The sequence below is a fragment of the Brassica rapa genome, chromosome A03 (assembly GCF_000309985.2).
Source record: "Brassica rapa cultivar Chiifu-401-42 chromosome A03, CAAS_Brap_v3.01, whole genome shotgun sequence".
NCBI classification, from domain to species: Eukaryota; Viridiplantae; Streptophyta; class Magnoliopsida; order Brassicales; family Brassicaceae; genus Brassica; species Brassica rapa.
The window spans coordinates 14,003,855-14,024,281 of record NC_024797.2 but is presented as its reverse complement, the minus strand read 5'-3'; the positions used below and the strand labels follow the sequence as shown (position 1 = coordinate 14,024,281).

Here is a 20,427-nt window from a genome sequence, read left to right as displayed (position 1 = left end):
GAGAGATTGGATATCCGAACCCGAACGGATAATACCCGAATCCGAATGGATATCCGAAGATAACCGAACATATGTATAATTAACCTTATATTTATAGTTTATATCTCTCATTTTATATAAAATATTTATATTGATACTACACATACTTTAAGTTCATATGATATACATACAATTACGGAAAAAATGATTTGCTACTCACTTAAAATGCATGTCAAGTTTTTTATTTCAAAAATTAACAAAAAGTTACATCCAAAATTTTAAAAAAGTAACTAAATTGATGCCTTTTAGTTTTAAAATGTTATGTCCAAATCTATTAACCATTCAATCTATTAAAAATAAAAAATTAGTTAACTGAAAATTATATTTTTAAATACAACAAACTTGAGAAATGAAAATTTTAATTTTTTTTTCAAAATCTAAATATCCGAACCCGATCCGAAATAACCGAATCCGAACTAAAAATACCCGAACCCGACCCGAAGTACAGAAATACCCGAACGGGTTCTAGACCTCTATACCGAAATACCCGAAAATCCGAAATACCCGATCCGAACCCGAACGGGTACCCGAACGCCCACCCCTAGTAGGTACTGTGGATAAACATTAAATGTCTTAATATACTTAGCCCTGTCAAAAACGGAGCGAGCCGGCTCAGCCTGCCGACGTCTCTAGATAGGGGAGATCACATGTGCTTCTTCAATAAAAAAATCTCAGAATAATTCCAAAGTTGGTTTAGAACTCATAAGAAAATGAATTTTTTGTTAGGCCGATTTCTGTGTGGCCTCAAAAAGAAGTAAAGTCACCATCGATTAATCATCTAGAAAAATTGTTTTGACTTTAGTAAAGATCACATCACCTCTTCTTCTTTGGTTATCCTGCTCCTGTGTACTCCTTGATTAGGGCTTCAACATCTTTCCACAATAAACCCTCAACAAGAACTCCATCTTAAGTGAGCTTTTAATACACAAAACAAAAGAAATTAGGCTATGCAACGGATATTGCTTAACCCAAAGTTACCCTAATCCCCAGTTATACATACTGAATTTACAAAATATAAATACTTGAATTATTCTATCATATTTTATTGTTTATGATCTTGCAAAATTTAGAAACAATATGTAATCCCCTTCTGTTAATTTTTTTTTGGGATGAAATATCAAATTTATTGATCAATATGGAGAACATTTACAGTGGATCTATAAGAAATTCTATAAAGAGAAAAAAAAATCAATAGAATAAAAGAATTGGCTGTTGAGAAAAACTAATGTGTTGCAAACCATCTTCTGAGCAATTCCTCGAGTCTATGATTTCTAGTGTCTCGAAGAAATGATATACGATTACGCATGAGCTTATCAATACTAGAGTTTCGTTCCCTCCAAATAGCATAAATCACTGACTGGAAGCTTAGCTGGATGAGTATGCTGTCCATATTGCTCCTAGCTGTATTCGTCAAATCAAGCATTATTGAAACAAAGGCGAAAGCATTACGCATATTATCTAGTATCTCGGCTAACAGGACGTCCATGTCGATGGGCTGAGCTGCTGGTGGTGGTGGAAAATCATTGGGGAGATTTTGAAGACCGAATGGCGTGGCACCAGATGGTGGGACGATTCGGTTTCCGTTATCGTCAGTTGTGGGTTGTTAGCATTCACGGCGGTGGGATTTGGCTGGTTAGATCCGTTCAAGGAGTTGTTGTTGTTTTTGTTGGTAGCAGCCATAGTGATTTGTGTTTCACATCGGTTTTTAGCTTAGTAGCCACATTAGCAGTGCTTGGGATGATTTTAGGTGCGGCATATATATTCCCTTTGGCGGATTGCAAGAAGGAGCTGGTCAAAGGTTTGGACCAATCACAATTTATCACCATTTTGTCTGCTTCTAATTTATTAGCAAGAGGTTGGCATTATGAATATGGATAATTTTGATGAATCTCTCTTCCTTGTAGCGTCAAATGGTCATGAATAGGATTTACAGAAATAGAAACTTGACTGATAAGTAAGCTTGAAGGAGAAAGATTAAGCTACGATTAACTATGGAAAATGGGTGTTTTATTTATGATATTGAAGATGAATAGAAGGGGTGCTTGCTAACAGTAGAGATTGTATGTGATTAGAGTATTGTTTAGCTATCAAGAGTTCGGATCCCTTGTCTTTGGTTCTTCCTTTTCCTTTTATAGGTCTTCTAGGTGGACATAACGGTGGCGTGATCTCCGGTGTGAACCGTCTGCTTTAATAATGATGGCTTATAACACTCTTGATTTCTTTACGTTTTCAGTTGACCCTTCTGAATTTGGTATGTTTTACTTCTTGAGTCTGGGTGGGCTTTGACCTTCGTGGGTCTTTGTTTCCTTTTTGGACCTTGATGGTGATCGAATCCGGACTACATCGCTTTCATGTTAGGATCTCAAACTGGGTCCGGAGCTGGATGAAACCGGATTCCAAACTCCAACATTGATCATAAATATGTTTTCTCTATAACTACGAAAATAGGTTTAACTGAACTGTGCATTGTTTAAAATTTGGTCGTCCGTCTAGGTCTAAGTTTAACCACGCATCCTTGAAACCACAATTATCTAAATCTGACTCTTTGTTTTGTTTTGCTTCAGATCAGTTTGCTTCCGTTCTGAGAGCTTGGAGACGGAAACGTGGTTAAAGTTTTTTGGTTAATCAAAAGAATAATTTTAGATCTAATCATAAATATGGTAAGGAAGATGTAACATATAATCATAGACCCTAAAAAGTATGGACCATAATGGCAACATGTGGTTTAACTGTCACATTAACAAGTTGTTAAAGTACTTACTCACTGTATTTAGATCAACTAGTTAATTTGTTTTTCTCGTTCTTAAAGTTTTCTTCTTTTTTTTGTTCTTAAAGTTCACTTTTGAGTCTATCAGGCTAATTAAGAATTCACCACCAAAATAAAAACACATATGGATATTGTCACATGACAAAATCCCTAAAAGACTCAATTCTAGAACCTACAAAGAAACGTAAATCTCACAAAGTGATTCTCTCCAGCGGTGTAACATCTTTTGGGGTTAATCTCCAATTATTGCGCATACTCTTTTGTTGGGTAACTTGTTCTTAGAACACTTTAAAGTTAATAACTAATAAATGTGTATATACAGGGAAACCATATTCAATTTGTTTGTATACAATAAGTCATCAAAAATCAAGAATAACAATAATTCATGCTTACAGAAAAGTCCCATAAATCTAGCCTTGTTAAAAAAAAGTCTCGTAAACTAGAAGCATAGTGTCTACAATCGAGTTTGTCCAAGCCGTTAAGAGATAAATGATATTTTGTTTGCGCAACCAGTATAAATTGTTTCTTTTTTTTTAACACTGAATTTTATTCATTATTCACGAGTATAAATTGTTTCTTTTTTAACAACCAGTATAAAATGTTTCTATGTCGCCAAAAATGATGTCTTTTAAGTTGATTCATTTCTACATATTCTATTGATTTTGTAGAACTGTTTCTCTTGCTGTTATCTGTTAATATTTTTTGTTAACCTGAATGGTGAATGAACTCTTTAGATTAAACCTTTTTCTTTTTTTTTTTGAGAAAATAAATCATTTGTTTGTACTACAGAAAAAAAAAACATATTGACAACTATGGTAAAAATATATATATGTTTCAAAAAACCATTTTAACACCTATGGTAAATTATAATATTTTTATTGGTAAAATCTTACGATAGTCAGCACATATATTTATGTTTCAAAAAGTGATTAACCCTGAATGTAAGCTATAACTGTAAAAATATTACGCAGATTATTTTGGATTGGGTTGCAACTTAAATATACACAATATTTATTAAATATTAATATTTTTCTTACAACAAATCTCATATATCTTGTTTTCAAGTTAAGATCTCAACTTTCTTTTTATATTTCATTGACTAGCGGTTTATGGTTTTGTACCATCATCATGTCATTAGGTTCCGTATTTTTTATTTACAACGGATGGCTATTATATTATTTAAACTTGAAGTGGTCTGGTTATCAACATGTCATTAGGTCCTGTTTTTTTTTTTTACAGCGAACAACTATTCTATTATTCAAACTTGAGATGGTCAGGAATAGAACAACCAATGTAACAGAATTCCTATGAAAAGATCTAACAATCTTAGCTAAAAAATCTGAATTTCCATTTTGTACCCTTGGAATATGAGATATCTTGAAATCTGAAAGCATATATGCAGCGTCTTTATAGCCTTCAGTTATGTTGCAAATTTGGCCAAGCTTAACTCTTTTATCATCGTGATTACATCTTTGCAATCTGTCCCCAAGCTCAAACATGAAGAATGTTATAACATGCTCTCCATTATCCATCGCAGTGTTTCTACTTCCGAATGTAAAGCAATCTCTCGCCTCCTTAAGTTTCGCATTTCCATGAGCTGAATAGTAGTTCTAAAATTATCATTCCAAACCAAGTCACAACCACTGAACTATGATGTAGAAGTCTATGAACCATCCACGATGAAGATATTATTCAGGCTTATGATTTGGAGTTCCTCCCTACTATACTCTTGTGGAACGGGAGTGATTTTCATTTGCATTAAACCAGGCTTGACTTTTATTTTTTGCATATCGGACTAGCTCCAAAAAATCTCTATTAATCCCCCTAAAAAGTTTGGCATTCAGAGTCTTCGAGATATACTAGATTATTTAGGGATCTTGTCCACTTCTAATTCAACAATGCTATTCTTTCTTAAAAAAGATAAATTATTGACAATATTTATTTAAAATGTTGAAAAACCAAGTGTTTCTCTACCAATAAAGGTGCGGTATTATAAAACAGTCAAAAGCCTCAGAAAAATATGAGGTATATGTACAAGCCAGCAAGATAAAGCATGTCTTGTCTCCAACGCAACAACAGCCATACGTTCTCTCTTATGTCTTATTGTAATTTTTTATATAACAAGTTTAACCAGTTTTTACCACAATACAGCCTGAAACATGAAGTTCCATCGTAAAGGTTTTAGTGAAATCATGTATGGCCCATAACAACTATCTATGAACTATTCAAAATCTTAATGTGAGAAACAAAAGCTGAAGTTAAAGAGTTTACCAGTAGGCAGTAGTCATGTGAACCGAAACTGAAGTTTAGAGTTTATCAAGAAGATCACTTTTTTTCCACATTACCAAAAAAAAAAACACTTTCAAAAGTATAAAGTATAGATATCCCATCTTTCAACAACAACAAAAATAAAGTAGTCATCTACATCATACCATAATCAAATTAATCACCCCTATATTCCAAACCACACACAAATACATGCATTTAGGTATCTTTTTCTTAGTTTTTTCTTTTCAAATATCTTTAATCATACCTAATTTTCTTTATTATTCCCAACATTTGATTTGATATATGTATTTTCAAAAATATATAATATGTTTTTCTTTTCGGTAATTTTTCTATTCATCTTAAATATGAATCAAATTTCACTTGAGACAACAATTTTGTAATGCATCTAATTTGCCTTAAATATTTTTTTCAGTTCACATCAAAACATTCGAATATGTATTGTCAGCCTATTGGTTAATTTTTTTTTTTTCTTAAAATGTGGCCTATTGGTTAATTTTAAACTCAAAATTAAAAGAATCTCTTTTTAGAGTATTTTAAAAAGAATTAGGATCGAGACATAATCATGATGACATGACCCACAATTCCAATTACACATAAACTAGAACTCTTTTTTATCAACGTTAACAGACATCTCATTCAAAATTCTGTCTATAATGCGACTTAACATTCAACATGAAAATCACAAACAGAGCAGAAACAGAAACAGAAAAAGATAAGAAAAGACAGAACAAACAAACACAAAACCAAACAAGAGAATCAAGAATCTGCAGACCTTTGTGTTGCAGCAACAAAGCGAGACTCAGCATTTCGTCTTCTTCTTCTTCTTCGGTGGAATTAGACAGGCATTCTAATTTCTCAGACCAGCACTGTTCGCTCTCTAGCCTAACACACTACATGGTTCAGGAGAAGCTAGAGCAGATGATCAGAGAGACACAAGAAGCCACACACCAAGAGAAGTTAAGAGAACAAATGATGAGGAGGAGGAGAAGAAGAAGCAAGAGTAGCATCAGTAACACTAAGTTCATAGTGATGATGGCAATGGAGAAATGTTCTTATGATCCAAGAGAGGATTTCAGAGAGTCCATGGTCGAGATGATTGTTGCAAACAAGATCAGAGAAGCAGATGAACTTAGAAGCCTCTTGGAGTACTATCTATCAATGAATCCTCGCGAATATCGGTCTGCCATTCTCGAGATCTTCTACGAGGTTTGTGCTGATTTGTTCTTGTGTTCGTAACTAAAAGAGTACAAAGATCACTTGTTTCTTTCAGTTGTTTGTGTAAGAAGATACATCGGTTTTGTAACGAACCGGTTTTCTAAGTAATAAATAGACTGAATGGTACACCTTTGTAAATTCGAACCGGTCCAAAACTCTTAACCAGGCGATTTAATTAAGTATCTATATGTATATATATTCCAAGAGTTACATCCATTTACAACTCTCCAACGAGTAAAGTATATAACAGTTACAACACTATTAAGCACAGACGTATGGTTCTATATAAGTTACTATACGGATGTGATGTGAGTAGTAACGATGACTTAAGGGTTTAAGAGAGAGCTTCCTTCTCTGATGAGCACAAAGACGCTTCCACCATCGCCTCTAGAGATCCGAAGGTCTTTGTCGAGATAAGTCGTGAGCAGCCACGACTGTGCACTGTCTCCAGGCAAAGAGAATTTCAACGGTGGCTGGCTTGAAATGGTTCTAGCCACTGAAGAAGCCGTGTCTTGGACCGATGTAAGTAGCCCTTTGATGGGGTTGAGATCGATTTTCTGACCGAGAACCTCGACGAACTCCGGGATTTCAATCGAATCCGTTAGTTGTGGAGTTCCGATAACGCCTTGCTCAAACTTGACCTACAAGCAAACAAAAACCATCAGTTAAGGTTATGCAAAACGGGCATTGGACATCATCTGCTGTTTTAAGGTTATGATTCGGTAGTTAACCTGGACGCGTTTAGGACTTCGGACTTCGAATTTAGCGTTGGTACTAAGCGATGTTGTGGCAAGTGGACTAGCGAACCGGACAGAGTTGTGTACGGTGAAGCTGTCGGAATCAATGGTTTGTGAGATCTCATCCACTTTAACCAACGGTGAGATTCTGCGCGAGAGCAATGGGAACAGACCCACAAACGATGTATAGCTGCAATATGAAGATAAGTTCTTCATTCATAACAATGAGATAACGCACAGCTACGACTTTTAATAGCTACAAATAAACAAAAAAAAAAACTCATCCATAATTATTTAAAGCCGCATAAATCTCAGTACAGGCCCTCACACTAATCCAGTTTAATAAATCACGAACTGTGGACGAAGATGAATACTAGGATATTTCATTCATTGTAACACCTATGAGATTAAACAATCATAAGTTTATAACACATATTTCATTAATCTCGGAACATAACTGATTATGTAACAATTTTATTCCGAACTATATAACTAATTTCTAATCATCTCCCTGGTTCGTATAATATTAACTTACACGAGAATCCATTTGCCGTTGAGGAGAAACAGAGCCTCGTTAGGAGCTGGGTTAGGGTTCTTCGACTCGAGCTGCGTTATCAGCTCACTGATCTCCGCTCTCGTCTCACTCGACGCGCTTAGACCTCGATCCGTTCCGTACAGAGAACCCGCTAGCACTCTCTTAAGCCGCTCCGTCTCCTCCGCAGACTCGATGGCTTCCTCTGCCACTTTCTCAGCCACCGATGAGTTCAATCCTATCTCGGGGCCCCACTCGTCGTCAACGTCACCGCCTCGGCCCTTGGAGTCCGGACCCCACTCGTCATTGACGTCACTGGCTCGGACCTTGAAATCGTGCCGATGAACAGCGATTCGCCGATTGATTGGATTGATGGGTAGTAGAATCGGAGATTTTGATTGGAATGAAGAAGTCGATGAGCTGGTGATTGGGGTTTTGCAGGTGAATTGGCTGAACAAAGGTACCGTCGTCGCCATTTTTGTGTTCTAAACTATTCAGACAAGCAAACTCAAACCTCACAGAAATAGATTTTTTTTTTTTGTCTAAGCCGTTTTTTTTATAATGTTTGAGTGTAGTTAAATGACTTATATACCCCCTTTTATTGAACAAACAAGGATGGATGGATGTATTGTGTGGTTAAGGTAACCGTCAGGGAATCGACATGGTCTCTCGTGTGAGGCAAGGATTGTTTTCTTTCTGTTACGGATTTTGATATTTTGCCGAGATTGCTGAAAATTTATAAATTTGTGGAAATAACTTTTTTGTAGAAAATAAATAATTTTAGAATATTTTGGATTTTTGTCTCATTATTTGTGTGGGAGAGAATTTGTTTGGTTTGGGAAACACCATGCAAATAGCATGTTGGATTTAGAAGCTTCGAGACAGGTATTTATTGGACGAATATATTGTTTTTGTTTTCTTTTATATTATTATTGAAGTTGGATTTTAAAATTTTAGTTGTTATTTATTTTATAATTTTATTAAAATTTTAAATTATTAAAATTTTCTTTATATTTGACTTGTCAATCTTAAATTCCAAATATAATATATAACCATGTCATTCTTAAATTTTCTTTAACAAAAAAAACATGCATACACACAAAAACCCAGCAAATAAAACAACAAAGTTTGATTTTTTTTTTGGTAAAACTATGAATAATAACAATTGCTAAACAAATCAGGGCATAACCCATACTTTTTACATGCAAGTACTAAAACATGAAGTTTAGTGGCATTACAAAACTTCTCAAAAGTTTAAAACCTAACAAAAATATTGCACAAATACTCACACTTAGGAATTCGCTCTAAATTCTTTCTACTTATGTGTGGGATCAGTTTTACTTCATTTTTGAACTTAACATTATTAAGTAACAGATTGGCCATAAGCTTTATATCAAGCCCAATAAAGGATAACAGAGCATGGTAATCATGTTCCCTATGTCAGCTTGTACTAGATCATCTCCAATGATTTTTTTTATAATAGAGTTGGTTCAACTCCAATATTACTCTATTTAAAGTGAAAATTAAAATAATGAACACAAAAATGAGTTATTCCATTTATAAAATAAACCTATTTCATGCTCTATTATAAAATGAAAAATAAAACTGGATTGAAATTCTTTTTACTCTAGACTTTATTTTAAAGTGAAAAATGAAGAAGAGTTGAAGATGCTCTTACAACAAAAAGAAACAAAGAATCTTGGCTGGATATATACAAAATGGAAGAAGTACAAAGCACAAGAACCTTAACCCTAAAACAAAAAGCGAAAATTGCTAGAGAGAGATTGGAGTATAAGAAATCTAGGGAATATGAGACATTCGGTACATAGAAATATCTTACAACATTGTTAGCCTCTTTGATTGATAATGGAAATTATGGAATACGTTTTCCATTCAAAATACACCGATTACAAGCCTGAAATTTTGTGATTAAATTCTTTGTATCAGAAATTAAGAAACTAATCGATAAATAATTCCTTACAACTCAGATAGATCTAGATGTGTTAGTATCCTAAATTCTTGTAAATTTCATAATATATCTACATTCAGTTTCAGAAAACATGCCTCACTATGAAAGTCACTACACACACAAATCATTTTGTAAAAAAAAAATGTTTTCATAGTAATAGTTTTCTTTACATACATTTAACACCGATAATCACTTTTACATATTCAGTATAGTGTTATTTTCCGTGTCACATCCCAGCTTTGGGTTCGCGGAAAACCGTAAATCGAGAGAAAGTTGTAAATGGACAAATAATAACTCAGTATAAAATGATGAGCAAATGTATACGTTTCCTCGAGTGCGAGGCCAACTTGATTGATCTACAGGTTACTGATGAGTTTAATCAGCTCAAAAGAAAATGAGCAACACAAAAGGGAATATAATTAAGCAATTCCATTCTAAGAAATCCACTTCTCGTAAGATGCTTCCCTACTTATTTGATGAGGTAACAACATTCAGTTTTTTATTCAATTAATTTCCTCACATGACTGAGTTGGTGTTGTTACCTCACACTTCTTGTAAGATGCACTTGGTTCCTTTTATTCGATCGATAGAAAAAGATGCTTGCTTTGAGCCTAAAACAACATCTAATGTTTTGATATATATTTTCGTAAAGGTTCTCAACATTTTACCAAAAGAAAAGAACTTCAAGAGGATCATGACATGGCTGCAACTTATGTTCGAACCAAACATTACGACATTGACATGCTGGAGTATAGTTTTACTTTTGAACTTCAATAATATTTATTCCAATTTCCAATAACGGAAACATAGAAAACGTAATTAACACTCTCGTGAATCTCTAGACGCACCACCATCACCGAAGTCACGTGCACGATTAAATCGTCAATAAATGTCGAGGATCTCGATGATCGGACGGTTGCAGAGGGGACACGATCCTCGATTCAGCCACACCTCTCGAGAGCACACTCTGCAAAAAGTGTGTCCACATGGGATAAACGCCGCGCCTTTCTTCCTTCCCATGCACACGCGGCACACTGAATCACTACCTTTAACCGTCGACGACGCCGTTACTCTCTCCGTTTCCGTCCCTTCGACGACAACTCTCTCCGCCGTTTCCTCGAGCAATCTCATTAACGACACTGGTAACGGCGTCGAACTCCCAGATGATGCTGCCGTTGGTTCTCTTTGGTAATGCCTTTCCGCAGCTAACGCAGTTGCAAGATTCATTCGACCCGTTACATGATCCAACTCGGAAACGAGTCCGGTTCCGAACGGTTCGTCTCTTTCTCTAGCGCGAGTGTTATTAGTTAACCGGAGTCCCCAAGCGGGCCCACAGCAGCCGATTCTTTTAAATCCTAGCCGTTCCTTAAGAGTCCGTTTCTTTCTCCTGGTGTGATCGTGGACGTCTATCTGTCGGAGCAAATCGAGAAATGTCGTCGTCTCTGGTGATGCAGGCGTGGCATGATGGGTTCCAAGACCGAGTTCACTCATTTTGAGCCAGTTAGTCTACTCACTTGAATGAAAGATCCAGTAGCGAGAGAGAAAGAGAGGGAGATAGAGACTGTGTTTGGAATTGGTGTATCGCAGGTTTAAAAGGCTATTCAGTTTCTTCCGTATTACGATTGGATAATATTATATTTATTTATCTTACACTAAGAAAATAATACTCCCTCTGTTTCAAAATACTTGAAGTTTTAGGTTGGGACACAACTATTAAGAAACTTGTTTTTTGTCTAAAAAATATCATCAAATATGATTGGTTACACAGTTTTTGATAAAATTAAAAACTACATTGAAATATGAAAACATCATCTATTTTGAAACATCAAAAACTCTCTAAAACATCATTTATTTTGAAACGGAGGGAGTACTATGGTTTGAATGTTACGAACGCTCCCTCCCGTACTGCAGTTAACAGTAACAAAAATCTCTACGTATATCATATATCTATACGTTTTTATAGCTGTTATAACTGCATCGCAGTTAAACCGCTTGTCGGTCACCGCTTAAACCGCAGTTACCATTCGGAGCCTATATTCATTATGTTCAAAAAAATATTACATTTATTTATTAGTTTCTCAAAATACATACTGTATATTATAAAAAAAACTGTAGATGTCAAAGATCTCCATGAATCTTTGGTCTGAGACTCTAGGATTTCGAAGCCGCATAAGGCTCAATGACATGATGTTCTAGAGAGACAAAAAGATGTTACTTAGAAGTACTTGTAATGCTTCTGGGATAACCTTATCTGGAATATTAACAAAGGATTCTTGAGAAAACAGAGGGAATCATCTCTAGTCTTAGTATCCATTTCATATGGAAGAAAACTAATAATTCCATCAGTACGAGATCTCTGGTGTTGAGAACTTGAAGCAACAATATATAACATAATTGTGCAACTAAGAACAGGCAATTCCTAATCTCCTTATAAGTCATATATTTCACAGAATTATCATAATTTAATTTTAATACAACAATTGACCCTAAATGAAAGTGAGAGTAGCTGCTTAGGAAATCAAATCTAGAACAATTGATCTGCAGAACATTAAGTGAAAAGAAAGGTGAAACTTTGAGATTGTTCTTCACTCTAAAACCTGTTCTTCCCCCTTACAATTGCTTCATACCCTTTTTTTTCTTGACCCTCAATCACCAAGTTAGTCAAAACGAAACTATAACTAAGCTTCACTCACAACATCAATGCATTTCTCACCTACTTCTCCCTCTTGGCCACTCTTGCTTCTTCCATAAACTTCTACAGACTTTGTTGGAGTTTCCTTTGCGAACTTTTTCACATTTGGAGTCCTTGGGATATTATTACTCGCTTTGGATTCTTTCTTGCAACCGTCTACACTGTGTCTACGTCGAGCAAAATGCTTCCCTTTCACCTCCTGATGTGATGAGTTAACTGTCTCGCTGCAGCTCTTTCTACGGTTAAGGTTTGGTGACTTGGGCCGAGTCAGAGGAAACTGTGATCAAACAACCACATAATGTTTTGAACATAGAGAGAGAGAGGAAGCAAATACTGAAGTGAAAATGGTTTTGTTTACATACCTTTTTCAATGGAAGTTTCGGTGGAGGAGCTTCGTAGTAGAAATTTGGAACAGGATTAGCTTTGTAAACCATGTTCTTCCGGAGTTGCTTAGTGACTACTTCTTGCTCTTCCTAAAATAACAATAATACATTGAAAATGCATTTCAGAATGCTCAAGAATAGAAGATAAAAACATTATTAATTAATTCAATCTAAAATATTGTTGTTACCTTGAGCCTTTTCTCGTTTTCTCTCTTCTCTTCCTCAAGTGCTTTCTGCTTGTCCTCTAGTTTCTTGTAAAACTGAAGTCATAACATGTTGATAACTAGCAGATCAACACGGAAGAGGAAATGAACATAGCTTAGTTGTTACCAAATACCTCTTTACGTCTCTCTACCCGCGATGTGCTCCTAAATGTTGGAGCAACTCCAATCGTTACCTTACTTATTACAGATGTAGCTGTTCTATACATATATTGGCTAAGGACCAGGCAAAAAAAAAAGAGTTAGATATTAAAAACAAATACAATAAAAAAGGATACGAGGAAGCAACTGAGAAACTATCTTCTTCATCATCCTGGTGCTTCTTCTGATCTCTTATTGTCTTCCTAGCTGTTAGTGGCATATTTGTCTGTGAAACGAAAACAACAGAGCTAGTTCAGTCACTATTCTACAATCACCATAAAAAATATGACAAAGATTATGTTACCTGTGAACCTCTTGATCCTGAAGAAGAGTTTCTTCTGGAAGCAGGGGACAGAGAGAATGGCTTTGGAACAGTGTAATTCATACCAAGGGTTTTAGGTGAAGGTGTGTTTAGCTTTTTCTTATGGTCAGTAGTGCATTCTGCTGATCCAGTTGAACTTCCTGTGACAGTGATACTACTGCTTGGGTTCTTATCCATGTGTTTGTCCACTGGTTCTCTCCCCATTACCACTATATATATAAATAAAGTACTCAGCCTTTGAACTAACAAAGAAAGCTATAAACTTCAAAGATAAATTACCCATAAACATCAAAACTCTAAAACTTTAACAGGAAATGCATATAAATTGAATGTTCATATACACTGAATGTTCCACAAACATCAAGTCTCCACCTTTTAATGCTAAATTTGAAGAAAAATTGAGGCGAAACGTAATCAATGTTGCAATTAACATCTGAAGGATTATGCGCAAACAACAACAACGAGCACAGGCAGATCTGAACTACAATTTTTTTCTCGGTGTAAAAGATTTATAATATAAAAGAAATATCTTACGGTTTATAGGTCCGATTTCTGCAGACGCTTTGTCAAATGCATTCTCTCTCACTCTTCGCGAAATCCTCCCCCTTTCACATCTACCTCCTTAGAGAAATTCTCTTCTTTCAAAAGTTAATTAATTCAATTGTTTTTTTTTTCGGGGTCAAAACATACATTTATTTACTTTTTTACTTTTCTCTCAAATACTAGATATTTTTTTGGGGGAATTTGCACTGCATAACCAAAATAAAAATATCCAATATCATGATTCATTGGTGGTTCGAGTTTCTTGAAAGAAAAATACTACATAAACCTTTGCAAATAAGCTGCAAACAATGTGTGGACAAGTATGTCACCGACATGAAAACTAGTGTTGCTGGAAATTAGACAAAAAGTTTACTCTGGATATGAAGTTAATGTGTGGAAAGACGTTTGGATCCCTATCACACCGGCTAGTTCGGCTCGACATTTGATCCTGCGTTAAAACATCTATTTATTTATTTTCTCGCAAATACTAGATATTTTTATTTGAGAATTTATAGAATGTAACCAAAATAAAAATATCATTGCATAAATTTGGTGGAACTCAAATTCTCTAGAGAAGGACATTCATATTGGGTTAGTGAAAAAAAACTATGCTTACTAAAAAATGAGGAGCTGCACTGATTTTCGTATGATCCAGGAATTTAATCTTTCGTTGTTGATAAAACAATTATGGATATTAGTACAATTTTCTGAATCTCTGATATCTCATGTTTTGTGTGGTAAGTATATTATAAACATGATTCGCCTTTGCGAGAAAGTTTTACATATACTCCTTCATATGCATGGACAAGCATTCAAGCCGCGAGACCGCTATTGATATTAGGAATTATACATAAAATTCACTCAGTCTATGAAATTAAAACATAGGAGGATTCATAGATTCCAAGTAAACCCGCCAGGCCACCCAGGCCAAATGTCCCAGTTTTGCATCTCAGTGTTTTAGCTATAAGTCAATTGCCTTAAGAAGTTTATTTTCCACTGTCCAAAATCTTAACAAACAATGCCGCTTATTATATACAAACTCTCTCTCTCTCTAGACAACAAAAGTTGCTAAAAAGGAAAACATACATGATTAGAGAATTCATTCATCCAAAACTAACTTGATATGTTCTTACTGGCTTTTTTTTTTTGATATGTTCTTACTGGCTTTTTGCATAAATTGCATTATTGCTTTGATTCCTCAGCAACAAGATTACTTATGTTCGTTAACAAGATTACTTATGTTTTTTTTTCTTCTTTATGTTTTGAATGGTTCTAAGTTGGTGGTCTAGTATTTTGGATTCTAATATTTGGATCTGGTGTTTTGGTTTTAAACTTTCATATTATTAATGGCTATATTTTTATTTACCGTTTTTTCTTCATACACACATTGGTCAAAGGGAAAGGCAAAGAATATCAAAACTTTTTATATATCTACATATACTTTATCATTAAAATTGTCAAATTTCTCCGGCCTTCTTCCACTTTGCATTCTATATATTAAACATGTGTCTTTTTGAAAAGACACATAATTTCACAAAAATATTAATGGTAAATAATCTACCAAAATATCTCAGATTAATTTTATCTATATTATTAAAGTTGAAGTACACATTGAGATTGTTTGGCAATATGAATAGTAGTTAAAAAAATAGTACTGTTTGGAAACATGGATAGTAGTAAGTTAGAAAAAAAAATAATGGGCTTATTCTACTAAAGAAATTAGAAGTCCATTACATTATATTGAAAAGTAATGAGTCTATGTTACTTGATATATATATTCAAATCAAAATAATAATTTAAAATTGATTTATATCAAAAATTCATTCAAAAAAAATTATATATATATATATATATTCAAAATTTGATTTTTACTAACATATTTTCTAATAACTATTATAAAAATGTTTTCAATATATATAAGAAAAATACAATACAATGCCCAATTTCAAACACGAACTTAAATTATGGTTTTTATATTTCACATTAAATTTTAAAATATAATATATGTGATTCTTTATATGATTGTACATATAAAATATTATTAATTATAAGAAAACTTATTTGATGGTACGTATAAAATACGATTAATTATATGATAACACTTATTTTGTAACCTATGTTGACACATATAGGATATATATATATATATATATATATAAAATAGTGATTAGAGGTGGGCGTTCGGGTTTGTTTTCGGGTCTTTTTGGGATTTCGTGTTCAGTTCAGATCTTTGAGGATTTGGTTCGGATTTGGATAACCAATTTAAATAGGTTTAGATTAAATATTTGGATAGAGAATTAATAATTATTTAAGTATTTTTTGAGTTTTGAGTATATTTTAACTATTTAAGATATTTACGATTGATTATTTGTATATATTTTCAAGCATTTAAGCGAACTTAAAAGTATCATATGTATTCTGGATTTTTTATTTATATTAAATCTAAAATAAATTAATATATATAAGTATATAAATCTATTTTGGATACCCAAAATACTTCGGTTCGGATCGGATTAGATTTGAGTTCTTCAGATGCCAAAATTTTGAATAGTTCATATATTTAATCAATTTTGATTCGGATTTAGTACTACTTATTCGGATTGGAATCGGTTCAATTCTTCGAATTCGAGTTTTTTGCCCAACCCTAAATAGTGACATAAAAATCAAATAGCAACATATTTTTTTTTTAAAAAATACACCCGCACGGGCGTGCGGGTGAAAATCTAGTTTATATTAGTTAGTAATAGAAAACAAAATCCAGATTCAGTTTTTTTTTTTAAATTAAAGTTTCAGGATTAGAAGCCAAATAACTAGTTCTGATATGGGAATTATCTGACATAAAGTAACAAGATACGTCCGCAGTTCTGATATGGATTATTTCAGGCTCTATGTTTGTAAACGAATTACTTCTGTTTCACTAGTATTGTTTGTTTACATAATGGAAATAGTTTTACACAATTTACTGTTAGAAAATTTCTCTATAGCCAACAAAAGTTTGTAGCTATACAAAAAATTCTGAGACTATGGAAAAATTTTAACAAAGAATTTCTTGCAGAGGCACTGTTAGTGGAAAACCCTCTGTATAGCCACAAAATATAATGGCTATTCATAGGTATTTACAAATATTGTACTAGTGTTTCTCTTGAGACTTTCTAAATTTAAATGCCAAATCAGGTTCTTCTATTAATGCCAAATAGATCTCTCATCTAAGTAACAACATGCGGGATCTCTAGAAACGGCGTTTAAATAAATGATACTATAACAACTTATTCACTCATCAGAAAATCAGAATACACTTTATAATCATAATACAGCAATCAGGTTAAAAAAGATTCATTAGCAAGCATGAGCAGTTCAAAATTAAGTCTACCAAAATTTTTATCCCACCAAAACACAACAACATCTCCTGTCCTGAACTTTCTCTTCCCTTGAACGCACGACCACCCATGTAGTTTGAAGTTTCCATTTTCGTCTCTTTTCATGGCCACAGCTGTTGTTACTTGAGATTCATACTCATAGAGATGCACCATCTCAAACGAGTTGGGTTCTAACAATCCTTCGGAACGTTTGACAGACCACCAAGGGAATAACTTCGCTTCTACCTGCTCTTTTGGTATCGTTATTGTATCGCTGGAACATGTGTCTGATTCGGTCAACGTTATCGTGATGTGCCATCCCTCGGCTTGACTATACGACACATCATTTTTTCTTCCCATGAGGTAGCACACAAAGATATATATGGATATTGGAATAAATGATATACAAGAGTTGTGTTGTAAATAATAATAATATGTTCTTGAGTTTAGGATATATATATATATATATATATATATATATATATATATATATATAATAGCAATAAGTTGTGTTGTCTAGGAAATTGTAATGAAGACTTTATAACTTTTAGAAATATATGATTTTGATTTTTGCATTGATATCCTTAGATTGTGTGCTAGTAAGTGGACTTGTTATATTTTAGACATGATAAGACTAATTTGTTTAATATTTCATAATTTTTAACATATATGTAAATATTTTACTATCTTAAATCTGAAAAGTGTTAAAAGTTAATTAATTTTACTACATATACTAGATTAATATATAATAATAATGTAGAAATTATCTAATGAATATCAAAACTATTAATATATCTACATATACTATCATTAAATTTGTTAAATTTCTCCAGCCTTCTTCCACTATGCATTTTATATATTAAACTTGTATCTTTTATAAAAAAAGACACATAATTTAAAAACATTATTAATAGTAGATCATCTACCAAAGTATCTCATATTTATTTTATTCATATTACTTAGTATCAGAAAACAAAATCCAGATTCAGATTTTATAATTCAATTTGTGGGGTCAGCATTCAAATAACTAGTGCAATCCACATAATATTCTTTAAATATCTAAAAGAAATTTTTCAATCAAGTTATCACCAAATTGTTTTTAGGATGAAAGTTTATTTAATATAATATATCAGAGCAATTGTCCGAGACGACTGAATGATTATATAACAATGGAAAGATGAATGAGTGTATTAGCATAAGTCAATTGCCTTGAGAAGTTTATTTTCCACTGTACAAAATCTTAATGGGCAATGGCACTTATTACAAACTTGAGCTCTCTCTAGAAAACAAAAGTTGCTAAAAAGACAAACACACATTCTTAGAGAATTCATTCACTTGAAACTAACTTAATATGTTCTTAGGCCTTGATTAGTAAAGTATTAGCATTAGCAGTATGCTATAAAAGCAGTATGCTTTTACTAAACTGTTTAATAGAATGATTGGTACAACAGCATGAATATGCTATTTAAAATTATTATAAAAATTAGTATATAATATATAATATATTTATTTTTAATGAATATATTTCTAATATATATAAATATTAACATATAAATTAAAAGATGTATAATTAATTTACTTTATTTAATAATTTTAAATATATATATATAAATATATTAACATATAAAATTAAAAGATATATAATTAATTTATTTTATTTAATAATTTTAAAATTATGATTATATCGAAAATTGTTATTTTAAAATAAATTATATTATATAAATTATATTATATTTTAAATATGAAATACTATTTTTTAACAAAATTTTTTATTGTAAATTAATTTTAGAAAATCCAAATTTTATTTTCTGGATATAAAAATAATTTTATGATATTATTAAATAAAATCAATAAATTAATTATATATATTTTTAATTTTATAAATTATAAATGTAAATGCTCTTTTAAAAGTTTCATATGAGAGCATTGACCATAGAGAATTTGGAGATTTGCTATAACTTTTTGGCATTTCAATAAGTTATAGCAAGATTATGCAAGTTTTATCTATTAGTTATTTACTTAAACATGTATTAATTTAAGATTTGTTAGCTCTATCTATGGGAATTATCTAACATAAAGTAACAAGATACGTCCACAGTTATGATATAGATTATTTTAGACCCTATTTTGGTAAATGAATACTTTATAACTATTAAAACGATTTGATTTTAATTTTGCATTGATATCCTTAGATTCATTCGCTAGTAAGTGGACTTGTTATATTTTAGGCATGATAAGACTTTTTTGTTTTTGATATTTCATGATTTTTTTAACATATATGTGAATATTTTACTATCTTAAATCTGACATGTGTTAAAATTAAATTGATTTTATTAGATATACTAGATTAATATATTATAAAAAATTATTGAACATTAAAATTGTAAAAATTTCTCCAGCCTTCTTCCACTTTGCATGCTATATATTGAACATGTGTCCTTTATAAAAAGAGACATAATTTAAAAACATGATTAATGGTGAATAATCAACCAAAATATTTCATATTTATTTTATTAGTATTATTTAGTAACAGAAAACAAAATTCAAATTCAGTTTTTGTAATTGAATTTGCGGGGTTAGCAGACAAATAACTAGTGAAATCAACTTAATATTCTTAAAATATCTAAGCGAAGATTGGGCAATCTAGTTATCACCACATTAAATTTAGGTTGAAAGTTTACTTAATTTAAAATATCAGAGCAATTATCTAAAATGAGTGAATGATTATATAACAATGGAAATATGAATGGGTGGGTGTATTAAGTTATAACTTATAAGTCAATTGCCAAGTTTATTTTTCAGGATCCAAAATCTTAACGGGCAATTTCAATAACATTATTTGAGAAGTTAGTTTCCTACGTTTTACACTCATGTTAATTTTAACAATGGTTAATTACAGAGGTATCATTAATAAATTAAAATATTAAAGGGAATCAAATCCAAGACGGTACTCAGAATTAAGTTGACTGTCTTAGATAGGAGACTTCAAACCCCCGAAAATTGAATTACAAAAATTAAACTTCGGTTTTGTTTTGTGTTGCTAAATAGTCTTAATCAAATAAATAAGAGATTCCTTGGTAGGTTATTTACCATTCATAATGTTTATAAATTATGAGAATTTTTAAAAAAATTTATTTATTAATTATTGAAATATTCACTAGAAAGTGAATGACTAACTGTTATAAAGGGTACATGTTCAACACATAGAAGCCAACATGGAA

General features: G+C 32.3%; 4 protein-coding genes across 4 annotated transcripts; 1 reads left to right on the top strand and 3 right to left on the bottom strand.

The window, feature by feature from the left end:
- The first annotated feature begins 400 nt into the window (after positions 1-400).
- Positions 401-6,448, top strand: LOC108871409 (probable transcription repressor OFP9). Its single transcript, XM_018658127.2, has one exon. It carries the CDS (start codon positions 5,768-5,770, stop codon positions 6,329-6,331), a length of 564 nt encoding a protein of 187 aa, XP_018513643.1. The 5' UTR covers positions 401-5,767; the 3' UTR covers positions 6,332-6,448.
- Positions 6,449-6,463: 15 nt separating this feature from the next.
- LOC103858647 (plastid lipid-associated protein 1, chloroplastic-like) lies at positions 6,464-8,288 on the bottom strand. The gene is made up of 3 exons (XM_009136038.2): positions 7,583-8,288; positions 7,042-7,237; positions 6,464-6,951 (listed from the first exon to the last, which is right to left on the bottom strand). Exons 1-3 carry the CDS (start codon positions 8,053-8,055, stop codon positions 6,637-6,639), a joined length of 984 nt encoding a protein of 327 aa, XP_009134286.1. The 5' UTR covers positions 8,056-8,288; the 3' UTR covers positions 6,464-6,636.
- Positions 8,108-11,710, bottom strand: LOC103858646 (death-associated inhibitor of apoptosis 1). Its single transcript, XM_033286208.1, has one exon. It carries the CDS (start codon positions 11,037-11,039, stop codon positions 10,431-10,433), a length of 609 nt encoding a protein of 202 aa, XP_033142099.1. The 5' UTR covers positions 11,040-11,710; the 3' UTR covers positions 8,108-10,430.
- A 280-nt stretch (positions 11,711-11,990) lies between these two features.
- On the bottom strand, positions 11,991-14,093 carry LOC103858645 (protein WVD2-like 2). The gene is made up of 7 exons (XM_009136036.2): positions 13,842-14,093; positions 13,290-13,516; positions 13,123-13,211; positions 12,961-13,045; positions 12,812-12,883; positions 12,603-12,713; positions 11,991-12,517 (listed from the first exon to the last, which is right to left on the bottom strand). The coding sequence occupies exons 2-7, from the start codon at positions 13,509-13,511 to the stop codon at positions 12,227-12,229; spliced, it is 870 nt and encodes a 289-aa protein (XP_009134284.1). The 5' UTR covers positions 13,512-13,516; positions 13,842-14,093; the 3' UTR covers positions 11,991-12,226.
- Positions 14,094-20,427: the final 6,334 nt, after the last annotated feature.